This window comes from Podarcis bocagei (genome assembly GCF_964188305.1).
Source record: "Podarcis bocagei genome assembly, chromosome: 4".
NCBI lineage: Eukaryota > Metazoa > Chordata > Lepidosauria > Squamata > Lacertidae > Podarcis > Podarcis bocagei.
Genome location: NC_138128.1, coordinates 100,393,318 through 100,405,607, shown reverse-complemented (window position 1 = coordinate 100,405,607; position 12,290 = coordinate 100,393,318). Strand labels below are relative to the sequence as shown.

Below are 12,290 nucleotides of genomic sequence, written 5' to 3'. Positions count from 1 at the left end.
TGTGTCTTATGGAGCAAAAAATACGGTATGTGGAAGCACCCCAATGATTTCAAGATCTCTGCGAATGAGGCCCAAGCATCTTTACTCATTGAGATACTATAGCCAAAGAACTGTGGCCCAGAATCCTCACCACGATCCTGTCATCTTTCTTGTTTGCTTAGATATTCTGGAGGTGCGGCAGAAACCGATTCTGATGACATAGCAGAGAGCTGGGCACTGCCTTGGAAGCCATGCAGCCAAGTGCCTAAAAACAACAACTACAGTGCTCTTCTGTCACAGCAGCAGCACCTAGCGTCAGAAACTTAACATAACACTGAAAAAAGGGATGTTTTGGGAATTACCAGCCAGCCATTCAAAAAGTGCCTCTTCCTTCCTCCCTCTGCTATACATACTATATACCCCCTTTAAAAAAAAATGAAAAAAGACTACATCTCTATATAGCTATGACTGGCAGAAATAACTTGACCAATAAAGAAGACAAAGGGGGAAATAAAGAACAAAAAGAACCCCCAACAACACAAAAGTTGGGGCTGTGTTTAAAACTCTGCTTTATGAACCATTTGCTACAGTGTTTACTTCATAACTGAAAACCAACCAACCTGTACAGAATGTATTAACCTTTATATATTTCGAGAGAAATGTCCATAGGATTTCATACTGATGTACCAATGAACTTCAATGAACTTCTGAGAGATGGTTGAGAACACTCCTTTGTTGCATCATAAAACAACTTTGTGTATGTGTTTTAAAGTTGATAGGGTAGCAGAATAGTATAAGAGCAAAGGGAAGTTAGGGACTTAGATGGAGCAGACCAAATGGAACTTGAAGTCTTGGTCTTTACGCTTCCCATGAGTGATACAGTTTTAAGGCTCACGTAGCAAAAACTGATTCCGCAATGACATCTTCACCTACCAAAGATCAGCAAAAAGTACAGCCAAAAAGGCTTGAAAGAGTGAGCTCAACACTTTGAAGAAATGTGCTAAATGTGATTTGGTTTCATTATGGCTATTACTTCTGGGAGCAAACCTGTCTCTAGTAGCATAGAATGTCTGCATATGAGAAGCAGGAAACACAAACCTAAAGACTCTAGTACCAAAAAACGCAGCAGACCTCAGCCAGTTACCACACCATTGGAAATTAAAACTAATTGAAGTGGGCTACTAGAAATCTTTTATACATCAAACTTTTCATTAGTACTATATAATGAAACTCGTTTTCCTGGATCTTGGTTCTGCTGATTCTGTGATTCGCTGTCCTTTGGTATACAGAAGCCTAATTATTTAAAATTCTCTAGAACATTACTGTGACATTTTGTAAAAAGAAAGAAAAAGGAAATCCTGGCAAGGGCAGAGAGTTGGTATTTGTGGGGTGCTGATTGCAGAACCAAGTATGTTGCAGTTGTAGCAGAGGATGCATAAGACACTTACCTGTTTGCTTATAGCAAAGGTTTCGCTGCTGTATAAACATAGGTACTGTTCTGAGGTGAGGTCTTTAAAAAGGCTCTTAAACTTGAGTTTAAAAGAACTGCCCATGGAGAGCATCTGTTGGTGGTTGTCTTGTCATAAATATCCTCTCTCCCCCCCACCCACCCCCCATTTCTCAATCCCCAAATAAGTTTTGCATTTGAAGTGTTTGTGGAGCAACATAACCACGCCCATGTCTGCTAATTTCTTTCTTTTCTTTTTTAAATTGATGGACAGCCTGAATAACTCACATGGGGGAGGATGAGCAGGGTGACTGTTCCAGTGTGCCGTTTCCTGCTCTGTGTGATCATCATCCCAGTTGTGGTGCTGGGAATGAGCCAGGATCTCCCCCTTAAGTGAAAAATCATCTGAAAGTGTTCTTTGGAGTAACAGTATGGCTGCCTTCATCCTGAAATTCAGCTTGCTCAAACGGCTCCTTTAATTGTAAATCTCATTAACGGTCCTTTGTCACTGCCCTACCTTTTAAAATAATGCATTATAGCCAAAACATGGATTAACAAGTCTGATTGGCAGCTATAAAGGGTGGGAAGAAAAAATGTGTGTGTGTGTTGTGCAGGGATGGGTGTGTTTCTCTTTATTTAAAAAATTTAGTTCCATTTCCATTCTAAAGCAAATGCAACAAATATAGAATATTCCTCTGGCAGAGAGCAGTCGGGAATGTAAACAAGCAAGTGCCACTCAAATTCGTGGGATTTTGCTCTCTGTACGGAGATTAATACCATGGAACACAAACCCTGGACTACTATTTTTCTTCCTTCCACGACTATTTTTTGTCGTGAACTTTACCTGTGGCATTAAGTAGTTCAGCATCTCAAATGCAACTATTTCTTTATATCATGGATTGTTCCCCTTGCAGTTGTAATTGCATATTTGTTGTGGAATCCCTCTTCCTGCTGAAGCCTTTGCTTCCCTCCCTCTCATTCCTGCACTGAGCCACTTCGCCTGACAGCCTTGCATGCTGCACCTGGTCACGGACTGAGTTACTGCAGGTGAAACAGGGGCTGTTGGGATGGTCTAACATGTTAAGGGGAACAGGAATGACCAAAGCCTTTCCTGCACACACAAAAAGTCAGTGTCGGGGGCAGAAGTTAGCCGCCTTCTGAACTACTCTGTACGTGGCAGGGTTTTATTGGAGACATTAAGACACGAAGTTCTCTGCCAACTGTCTGAAGTGGTATAGTCAAGAAACAAATTGTGTGGGGCTGCTGATTGTATATCTTAGCTCTTAAAACTGGTGATTCCTTAAAACAGCAGTTGCAAACAAGTGACAAAAATTGCTCTAAAAGAAACTTACAACCACTGTGGATTTTTTAAAAAAAACACACAACAAAACCTGGAACGTCCACCATGCTGGAACAAAGTACACTTGCACGTTACAGCAAACAAGGTGCTGCTGCCAAAAATGGCCTCTGTCACTTTTCGTACTACTTTTCCTGCTGCGACTCAAGTTCTGAATTTCCCTGCCCCTCATCCTAGGTCATCAGTCAGTGAAATGATGTTATGTGGAAGAGGTGAGAATATGAAATGGGAATACCTTAAAACCCCTGCCAAATCAAGAATGCAGTTAATGAGGGTAAAAGAATAGGTCCACCTTCATTTCCAAACTGACAGTGCAGTCCTATATGCATGTTTCCTTTGAGGCTCAGCGGGGCTTAATCCTAGGTTAGTGTGCATCAGATTGTAGCCTTAAGATAATGTAATTCAGAGGCAGCCTGGTGACTTTAATGCAAGTCCCACTGAACACATCAAAAGGGGGGAGGGATTCTTTGGACTGAGCATTCTTGGCGGAAAATGCAACTGAAGTCTTAATTGTTCATTTATTTTTTTACTGTTCCTTATTAAACTGATCAGAGATGGATATAATCCGTATCTCTTTCAGGCTGGCATTGTACATGTAATTCTTCAGCAAAATGCCTACCTACAGTTCTTATTATATGCACCTTTGAAATTCAAATCGCTGAAAGATTAAAAGGGGAAGAGATTGTCTCACTCCTAGAGGCACATTTAAATTTTCCAAGTTTTGCAGATTAATGTCAGTTTTTGCTTAGAGCGGGGTTCCTCCTCTGACAGCTATTGTCACGCTTTACCTCAGAAAGTAAAGGCTAGACCACATTGTGCTGGCCAGGCCTGTTTTAGTCCCCCTAAAGTGGCATAAAGTGCTGAATACATAGAAACGTAAAGATGCTCCCATGCCCACATATTTCTACTGAAATGTCTGGGGCTGAGGCGGAGGCCTTTCTGTATGTCAGGTTCATGCAGCAGTGGGGATAACATACAACCACCTCTTGCAGGGCTTGTGTTTAGGTGTAAATGTTGACCTGTGGTTGGGCTGTTGCCAGCCTATTCTGTGCCTTTTAAAATACAGCTCTATATGTAAAATCTAAATTTCAAATAGCTCTGTGATTATATGTGAACATAATGTGCAGCTGTACATAGCTGGGTTTGAAGGACTTTAATGACACAAAGAATCCCCTCCACCCTAAATTTATGCTGCACTCTCTTGAGAAGTGTTTTGTGGGCTGAGCACTTAATGCTTATGTTTGGAGAAGTGTTGAGGCAGCTTCGCCAAGTCACTGCTCTGCCCCTGTTCCTTTATAGGCACTGGTCGGGGGCTGGAGGCTACACCTGTTTCCTTGTACTGGCTTACATCATCTTTAGAGCAGGGCCAGGCAGAACGTCCGCCAGGGTCTCCTCGTACTCCATTCACACTACGTAAGGGTTTCGGATTCAAAAGGAAGTAAAAAAAAATCTGTCATGACTGGTTGTATGCTAATCAATTATTTATTGCATTTATTTGTCACTTTATAGAACAAGATCTCAAAGCAACTTAGCAGCTGCATAAAATACCTGACAGCAAAACCACATCAGGCCAGTGCCCCATTTAGATCAGCATCCTGTTCTCACAATGGCCAGTCCTAGACTGGAGCAGGACTGGAGACCAAGAGCGTCTCTCCTGCCGATTCCAGCAACTGGTCTTCAGAAGCCTTTTGCTTCCTACCCTGGAGGCAGAATAGCACCTTTGTGGCTAATAGCCATTCACAGTCATCATCTCCACTAATTTTTCTAATCCTCTGTTAAAGCCATCCAAAGGGGGTTTGGCAGAGCCTTCCTGGATGCTTTTGACCAGTTCTTTGCACAGCCCTGCCCAACGTACAGTTTTAAGAACCTCAGAACTGTAGGGACTCTGATCAAGATTTGTACTGTTACTTGCTGATTACCTGAGTGTTTTTACGTCAACAGATGCAGCTGGAAACTGACTGCTTCAGTTTGTCAGGCTACAGAAATGCCTTGAAGGGAACATTCAAGTATATACAGCCCCTGCTGTATATACTGGCACAAACCACATTTGTGCCAGAGGCAAGTCTGTCTAGTTAGACACAGCCGTAATTTTTATTTACTACCAAACATCAGCCAAACCACTTCGTAATTTACATCTCAATGTTTCAGCCCCCCCCCCCACTGCTGCCTTCAGATGGTGTGGTCTGCTTTTTCTAAGTGCTAGATCAATTTTTATGGTTAATGTTAAATACCTTAAATGAATTATTCAGTTACCACAGGGCCTTATTCACTCAGGCGTGTTCAGTACTTTGTACGCTGGAACACTAAATGGTTTTTCTGTCTGTCCACCCGAACTGCAACTTTAGTATACCCTCCTATGAGTAAGAGGGCAGTCTCCTTAGAGCAACGATGTAAATTTAAGCACTCCAGATAAGCTCACTTGCTACCTTCAGCAGCTAGTGCATAGGCAGAAGAAACTCTTGGACTCAGATTTCTCAGTAAAAGAAATGAATTCAGGTCATAATGAGATGCCAGAAATGTGTATGAGCAAAATATCCAATATTGTCTGTGGATTCTGTGGATTTGTTGATTATAAGGCACACTAGAGTCATTTCAACAGAGACCAGTGAGCGGTGAGAACTAGGCTGCAGAGCGTTAGGTGGTAGAAGATGGGTCTTGCCCTCCGTTGACTCCGTTCCCCCAGCACTAGGGCTTCGCTTTCTACCACTGAGGTGTTTGTGAAAGCCATTTAGGAAAAGTGGTACACTTTGGCCTAAGGTGGCTTCCTGGTGACTCTAACAATGGAGAACTAAACCTACTCTTACCTTTATCGCCCACTTGTGGGATCTGTTTCTTGATCACATTGGGGTTGGAGCTTTTTAAATGTTAATTCTTTCCACTGTATTAGAATATCCTGTATTGGAATCAATGGCAGGTAATTTAATTCATATAGGATGGCCTCCTAGCATCAAAGAGGTACTTCACTGCACAGACACTGTGAATGCTCTTAATAATCCTTATGGTGATAACTGAGGAACAAGCATTCTTGATTGCTATCACATGGGAAGCACACAGTAGCCTTCCCAATGGTTATTTTTTGAAAGCAGCCTTTGGCCATAAACCTAGTTTTGTGCATCTCTCTGACCTTTGTCACATTGTGCCTGCCTTAGGATCCCTGCTCCATGAGGCCAGCCTTCCCTCCCATCAGGGGTGATGGACAGGATTTACCTTAACTACAAACAGTGCATTCCTTTCCTTTCTTAAATATGAACAGATGACCTTCATTTATACACCTGAAGCAGGGCAAATGTTAATTCTAGCATCTAACAGAAAGCTAAGAACTGTTCTTTTATGCAAAGATATATTCAAGCTGCTAGTCAACATGGAAATACCTTTCAGTACACTGAACTTGAACATCATTTGCCAATTTCTTGCTTATTTTTTAAAACCTAAATTTCTATGGAGAAATTGACTCCCAGAACAGTTCACAATAATTCAAATCCCAAGCAAAATGCAATTCAAAAAGCTACAATAAACATCAATATGAAAACCATGACAGTACAAAACCAATACCTCCTGCAGTCGGTTCCAGAAACCACAATTCAACATTCTAAACACTACTAGTCTAGGTAGAGAGATCTTAAGAACTTTCTTAGGATGTTAATCTGTTGCTGTTGGATCCTGCTTTTTCCTTCAGGCTGCAGCTCTATACACACACACACACTACAAAGCACCATGGGGCATCGTGGGACTTACCCCTGTATAGACATGCATTAGATTGCACCATCCAATTACATTTCTGGAATGAGTGCTGATTTTGGACACTGCCCCAGAGAGGGCCATGAGGCCCAGTGACTCAGTAGAGCAAAGGTGGGAACAATTGTGCCCCCCCCCCCCCGCCAAAGAGGTTGTTGGACTCGTCAGCCCCAGCCAGCATTACCAGTGGTCAAAGATGATGGGAGCTTGAGACCCTGTTTGTGGCTTTTAAATGAGTCCACGCAGAATCAGATGGGAACCAAGCCTTGACCTGTTTTATCAATGGAATGCCATCTAGAATTGGTATTGGAATGCTTGTCTCATCATATCACCATCCAAGTCATAGGAACCAGTTTCTCTCTAGTATTGCCCACACAATTCTATGTAGATCAAACAACTATAGTGCTTTCCTGGGCCCCAAAGTGCACATTATCCCATTGAGATGAAATATGATGTAACTTTTTTGACCACAGTGGTTTAGAATCTGCCCAAGAAATTAGCTGCCCGTAGTCAGTGCTCATTCGCCATTGAATTTATTACACTTAAGGCAACAGCAACTGAAAGTGTACAGTGGAATAAACTGCCTATACTCATACTCTTTAAATAGTATTTTGCACACTAACTGTAATTACAGTGAGAGGCCAAGATAAAGAGACTGAAATGACCACTGTGGTCCTCCTGCTTCACATACTTTATGTATGATCAGATATACATGTTGCATGGTTTCTGCCTCAGTCAGCTTTGTGCTATAATTTTTTTACAGCTATGTCGCTGAGCCCACTAAGCAAGGAAAATGCAACAGGAACACTTTTGTACGTGAGGAAAAAACAAATATTACATACACCCATGATGAACAGTGACTGCCAATAAATTATTCTTAGAAACATTATGCTAAGTGTGTGTGTATGCTGATTTGTGGAGAAATTATTCAGAAGTCCATGCCTACAATATGGGCCATGGATTCTATGTTGTTCTGTGATGGATTCTATCATGATGCTGACTGTGATCATAAAAACTGAACTGCGGACATTCAACATCTTGATCATGCTGGAATAGCAAGCAGTAAATTTTACTACTACATCCAAAGTAGCAAAAACCCTGGAGCCAAAAAATTGCACAACTAGCTCTGCATCTGCAAGTTTTGCCCTTTGCATTTCTTGGGCAGCTGCATCAACCTGGCAAATCTATCAAAATTGGAAGGTTTTTTGTAAAAAAAGTGAGTATTTGGCATTGAAAAGAATCAAGTAACTAGTCACACCACGGCTTTTTGGTGTGCCAAGGTAGCGTTTAAGTTCCAACAAACGAGAGGAAAGCTAAAATGTCATATACAACAAGGGTAAAAAACAATTCAACTTAATTCAGTACAGTGGTACCTCCAGTTACGAACTTGATTCATTCCGGAGGTCCGTTCTTAACCTGAGGCACGCTTTCGCTAACGGGGCCTTCCGCTGCTGCCGTTGCACGACTTCCGCTTGCATCCTGGGGCAAAGTTTGCAACCCGAGGTACTACTTCCAGGTCAGCAGAGCTCATTACCCGAAGCATTCATAAGGATGGTACATAACCCAAGGTTCCACTGTATGTAGATCTTGGGGTAAGAAGCACCTATCAGATTGGTCCCAATTGGTTGTTTCTCAAACACAAACACTTCCCACAATTTAAGGCTATGCCCAACCTCAGGCCCTTTATTATTTTGAATACAACTCCTATCACCCCTGACCATTAGGCATGCTGGTTGGGGCTGATGAGGCACTGGGTTGGCAAAGGCTGGCTTAGTTCTGGCTAGAGTACATTATCCCTAGGACAGTATGCTTGTGGGTCTTCACCTCCTGCAACATGAAATTCAAGTTGTCATATGTATGCATTGATATTAGACAAGTATACGGGAGAAACATCACTTTAGAATGCTATATTCTGAAATATATAAAATTAAGTTAAATGGCAGTGGGTTTTTCTAACTTGCACTTCTTTTGCTTCTACTAATGACAGAGTGAGTTGTGTCCTTGCCTGACCCCTGCAAATCACTAGATGACAAATAGATTATCTATACTCTTTTCAAACTTCTCCAGAGCCTCAGAAACCATTTTTTCTTTAAATTAAAGCAGAACTGTAGTGCATTGTGTGAGCTATGCAATACCACAATGCAAGAAATCTCCAGTGCATGCTGTGGCTAGACACGGTAATTTAGCAATTCTCAGCACCATTAGTATAAGATCTATTAAATAATTGAATCCATCTATTACTAAAAATCTTGCTTCATACTCCAGCAATACTACCCCCCCCTGCAAAAGAAGTCAAGGAACTACATTTGCTTCAAAACGGTCTTGTAAGATGAAATACTTTGCTAAGTCTTCACTACCCTCCTCATTGTCAAGGCAATAACACTCCTGATCTTTCTGCAGCATCTTCTGCAAAGGAAGAAACCTAGAACTTAAACCAAGTGCCCCAAAGTGGACTCTCCCAAGGACACCCAGTCACTTCACTGCAATTCCCACAGGCTACTTCAATTTACCTCCAGAGTGAGCGGGTCCAGGCCACGTGCGGCAGAGCAAATAGCACCTCCCCTCACAGCAGCATGAGCTCCATTTATCAAATGTTAGGTCATTAAGACGCTAAACATATGAAGCTGCCTTTGACCACGACTGACCATATCCCCACACCGGCTATTCAGCTTCTATCCAAGGCCACAGGCAGAGGGCTCTGCTAGTCAGCAGTCTTTCCTGAACTGGAGGGGCAATTGACTGAATGTGGATCCTACTGTGCTCTACGACCAAGTTATCACCCCCGACCATTTCATCTTTACCTGGCTGCACTGACCCTGACCATCTTCGCCACCAAGCCCAGGAGGTAGAATGCAAACATGTACAGATCGGAGTTCACACATCCTATTTGTTTATTCACATTTCCATGGATTTTTATACATTTCCTTAGAAAGAACTACAGCTAGCAAATGGACATGTGAAAAATGATAAAAGGCAAGTCCCAATTCTTGTTTAGCCTTTCAGATGGCGTCCTATGAGATGGGGAACAAACAAAAATGTTGACAGTCAAATGGAAAGAAAGGTTCATGTCGATTGTTCAGATAGCTATTCATTAAGCTTTTATACATGGTTTCCATGCACTGTGAAATTTATCAAATGTTTACATTTGTGGTATACAGTTTAGCAACTTCTGCTAAAAATAACTTAAGGCATTAGACAGAACAGTTGTCAAATTACATTATGTTGCAAAGGGAGTTAAAGCAAGATGCAATACAGTACTTATTGCTCCTTAGATGTAGCGACATATTTTCGGTTTACAAACTACTTGTAGCAGACTGAGAACAGAGCAAAAGTAGCCAAATATTCTCCACACCCCTTCTATACAGGATTTTGATGACAAACCTTTTGAAGAATTAAAAGAATAGAGAAATAGCACACTCCCCAAACAAGTTGAGGTTTGCCCGAGTTCTCCCTTGAGTGGCAGGCCTGCATCTGTAACAAAACACTCTTTCCTACAAAATAATTCCTTCCGCACAGCATTCTGAATGTCAGGGAGAAGGCTAGGCTACAACCATTCTACCCAACGTGAATCCAGTCAAGAGAACCCCTGCCTGCAGTCTGAAGAGTTGCAGGTCAGACACCAGGGACCAGCTCAGCGGCAGCTAGGCCTTTAATCCTGTCATTCCAAGTGAAAACTATGAACATGCAAAGCAGCAGTATCTAATAAATCAGTAGGTGGACTTCTTTAGACTCTCTACTTCTGTCAAAATGTAAAAATGATTTTGCAAGTTTGGTTGGCAATCTTGCAAACAGGCAACAGGCGAACAACAGTCACTTAAATCCTACAGCAATAAAGTCAGACTACAAACACTGTGTCTACAAGGCGACAAGTGATCAGGCTGCAAATTAAGACACTGCCTTATTGTTATGCAGCAAGTATCAATAGACTTGATTAAGATTTTTAAATATAATTAAAGTTACAATTTTGTGCCAAAGAAAAATGATCATCCAGTTTTATACAGCCTTTTAAACTTACTCAGAGAGTAAAACAAACACACAAAAATGAGATCTTACCTTTCACAGCAGGAGCAAGCCAACATGATCAACATCAGAAACCTACAAAACGAAGTCTATGCACATTCTCCTTCTTTCTTAGCAAGCCAATTTTGATCCACTTAGTAATTCAGATTGTTATTCTTATAATATTTTTTATTACTGAAAGCGATGGGCCAATCACAAAGTCAACACTTACATTTAGGATTTAAAGTCTGCTGGTTTATGCATTTGTTTTGTGTATCTATGACTGCCTTCTCCACCCTCCAGGTTTGGACTACAGCTCATATGAGCTCCATCCAAAACCTACTAGATGGGGCTGCAGCCTAAGAATCTGGCAGTGGACAGGTTGCGGAAGGCGGATGGAGCTTTCCCCAAGCAAGAGGGTGTGTGAAGGGCAGTGCCTGGTAAGCTTTCGCTACATCATGTCACAACCCACACAGGATGGCCAAGATGCACCCACAGCAGGGATCTTCACATTTTTATGCAGCAGTTCAAAGAGGTGCAGGAAATTCCAATGCGTTTCTGGAATGCCTTCCTCAGCAGCAGTGTGAAATAATCCCATTTTATGCTTGCTCTAAGAAAGAAGTAACTGACCACTTTCCATAACACAACCACTTTCAAGCAACACCTTTTGACCAGCTCTTGCAAACATTTAATGGACATTACGATTATTATTTCATGCTGCTTTTAACTTTGAAAAGCAACATGCGCACTCTGGATTTCTTACAGAAGCAGCATCACGTAAGACATAGCAAAAAAATTATGAGAACAAACTGCATGTCAATGAAATGCTATTTCTTATTCTACTCAGTAACTGAAAAATTGTTACATATACACAGTTGCACTTTAGGAATCAGACAAGTGCAAAATACATAGCATACCTGTAATATTAACAGTCTCTCAATGTTAAAATTATGTTAGAGGAGGGTGTGGGAACAGGCTATCTGCTTTCTAGAAAAAGAGCAGGCTGTTTGCCCAGACACAGGGGAGTAAACAAATTTCACTGAGGATTTTTAAGACACTATTTCTCAAAGACAAGAGCACACAATATTACTGAAGCTCTTGGCCATTCAACCTGAGCCTCTAACAGTAAGACTGGACTCCATATGCATGTTCCCATTTATAATATTAACATGCAAGTTAGCATTTCTGATTGTTCACCATCTTGAATGCTAAAGAGAACAATCCAGTGTGAAGCTCATTAGCCCAAACCTCACTAACATAAATGGTAACTCCGATTTATTTTAATGGGGATTGGGTCAGATTACTCCTTGCTGGACTGTACCCCAAGATATTAAAACTTGATGCAAAAAAGGCACCAATTCATAATCAATACGGGTCCTGCTTCCACAGCATCCCAGCTCCCTTCCAGTTTTAAGGTACGACTAGAACTTTAAAGATTCAGATGTTTCGGAACCTATGATAACCAATATTTGTGGACTGGTTATGTGTGGCTTTACTAGTGACTGCTACATTAGTAAGACAACTATTTAAATAGCAGGGTATTCACGGTCTGACTGCTGATCCCGCTAAATGCACACTGGCGCACACCCAAAATAGTGTGGGCACAATTCACAGCTCTCTTGCACAAGCCCCTTGACATTAAAGGGGACTGTACAGAATTTTCAAGCCTGAAGATAAGGTTTTGGCAAGAGTACAATGGAAGAAGGTCCACCAAATACCTCAACACAAGATGCCCCAGGTTTGATAAAATCCAAGAGACAGGATTAGATTGAA

General features: G+C 41.6%; 1 protein-coding gene and 1 long non-coding RNA gene across 3 annotated transcripts in view; one reads left to right on the top strand and one right to left on the bottom strand.

Annotated features, from left to right (window-relative positions):
* KIAA0930 overlaps positions 1–706 on the top strand; it is a 65,741-nt gene extending 65,035 nt beyond the window's left edge. For both annotated transcript variants that reach the window (XM_081191796.1, XM_081191795.1), the window contains one exon: positions 162–706. In XM_081191796.1, coding sequence (XP_081047922.1) covers positions 162–202 — 41 coding nt within the window. In that variant the 3' untranslated portion in view covers positions 203–706. The remainder of the gene's footprint in view (positions 1–161) is intronic.
* A 4,699-nt stretch (positions 707–5,405) lies between these two features.
* Positions 5,406–9,989, bottom strand: LOC308585879. The gene is made up of 2 exons (XR_014007661.1): positions 9,320–9,989; positions 5,406–8,924 (listed from the first exon to the last, which is right to left on the bottom strand). It is a non-coding gene; the product is annotated as an uncharacterized lncRNA (long non-coding RNA).
* Between the last annotated feature and the right edge of the window lie 2,301 nt (positions 9,990–12,290).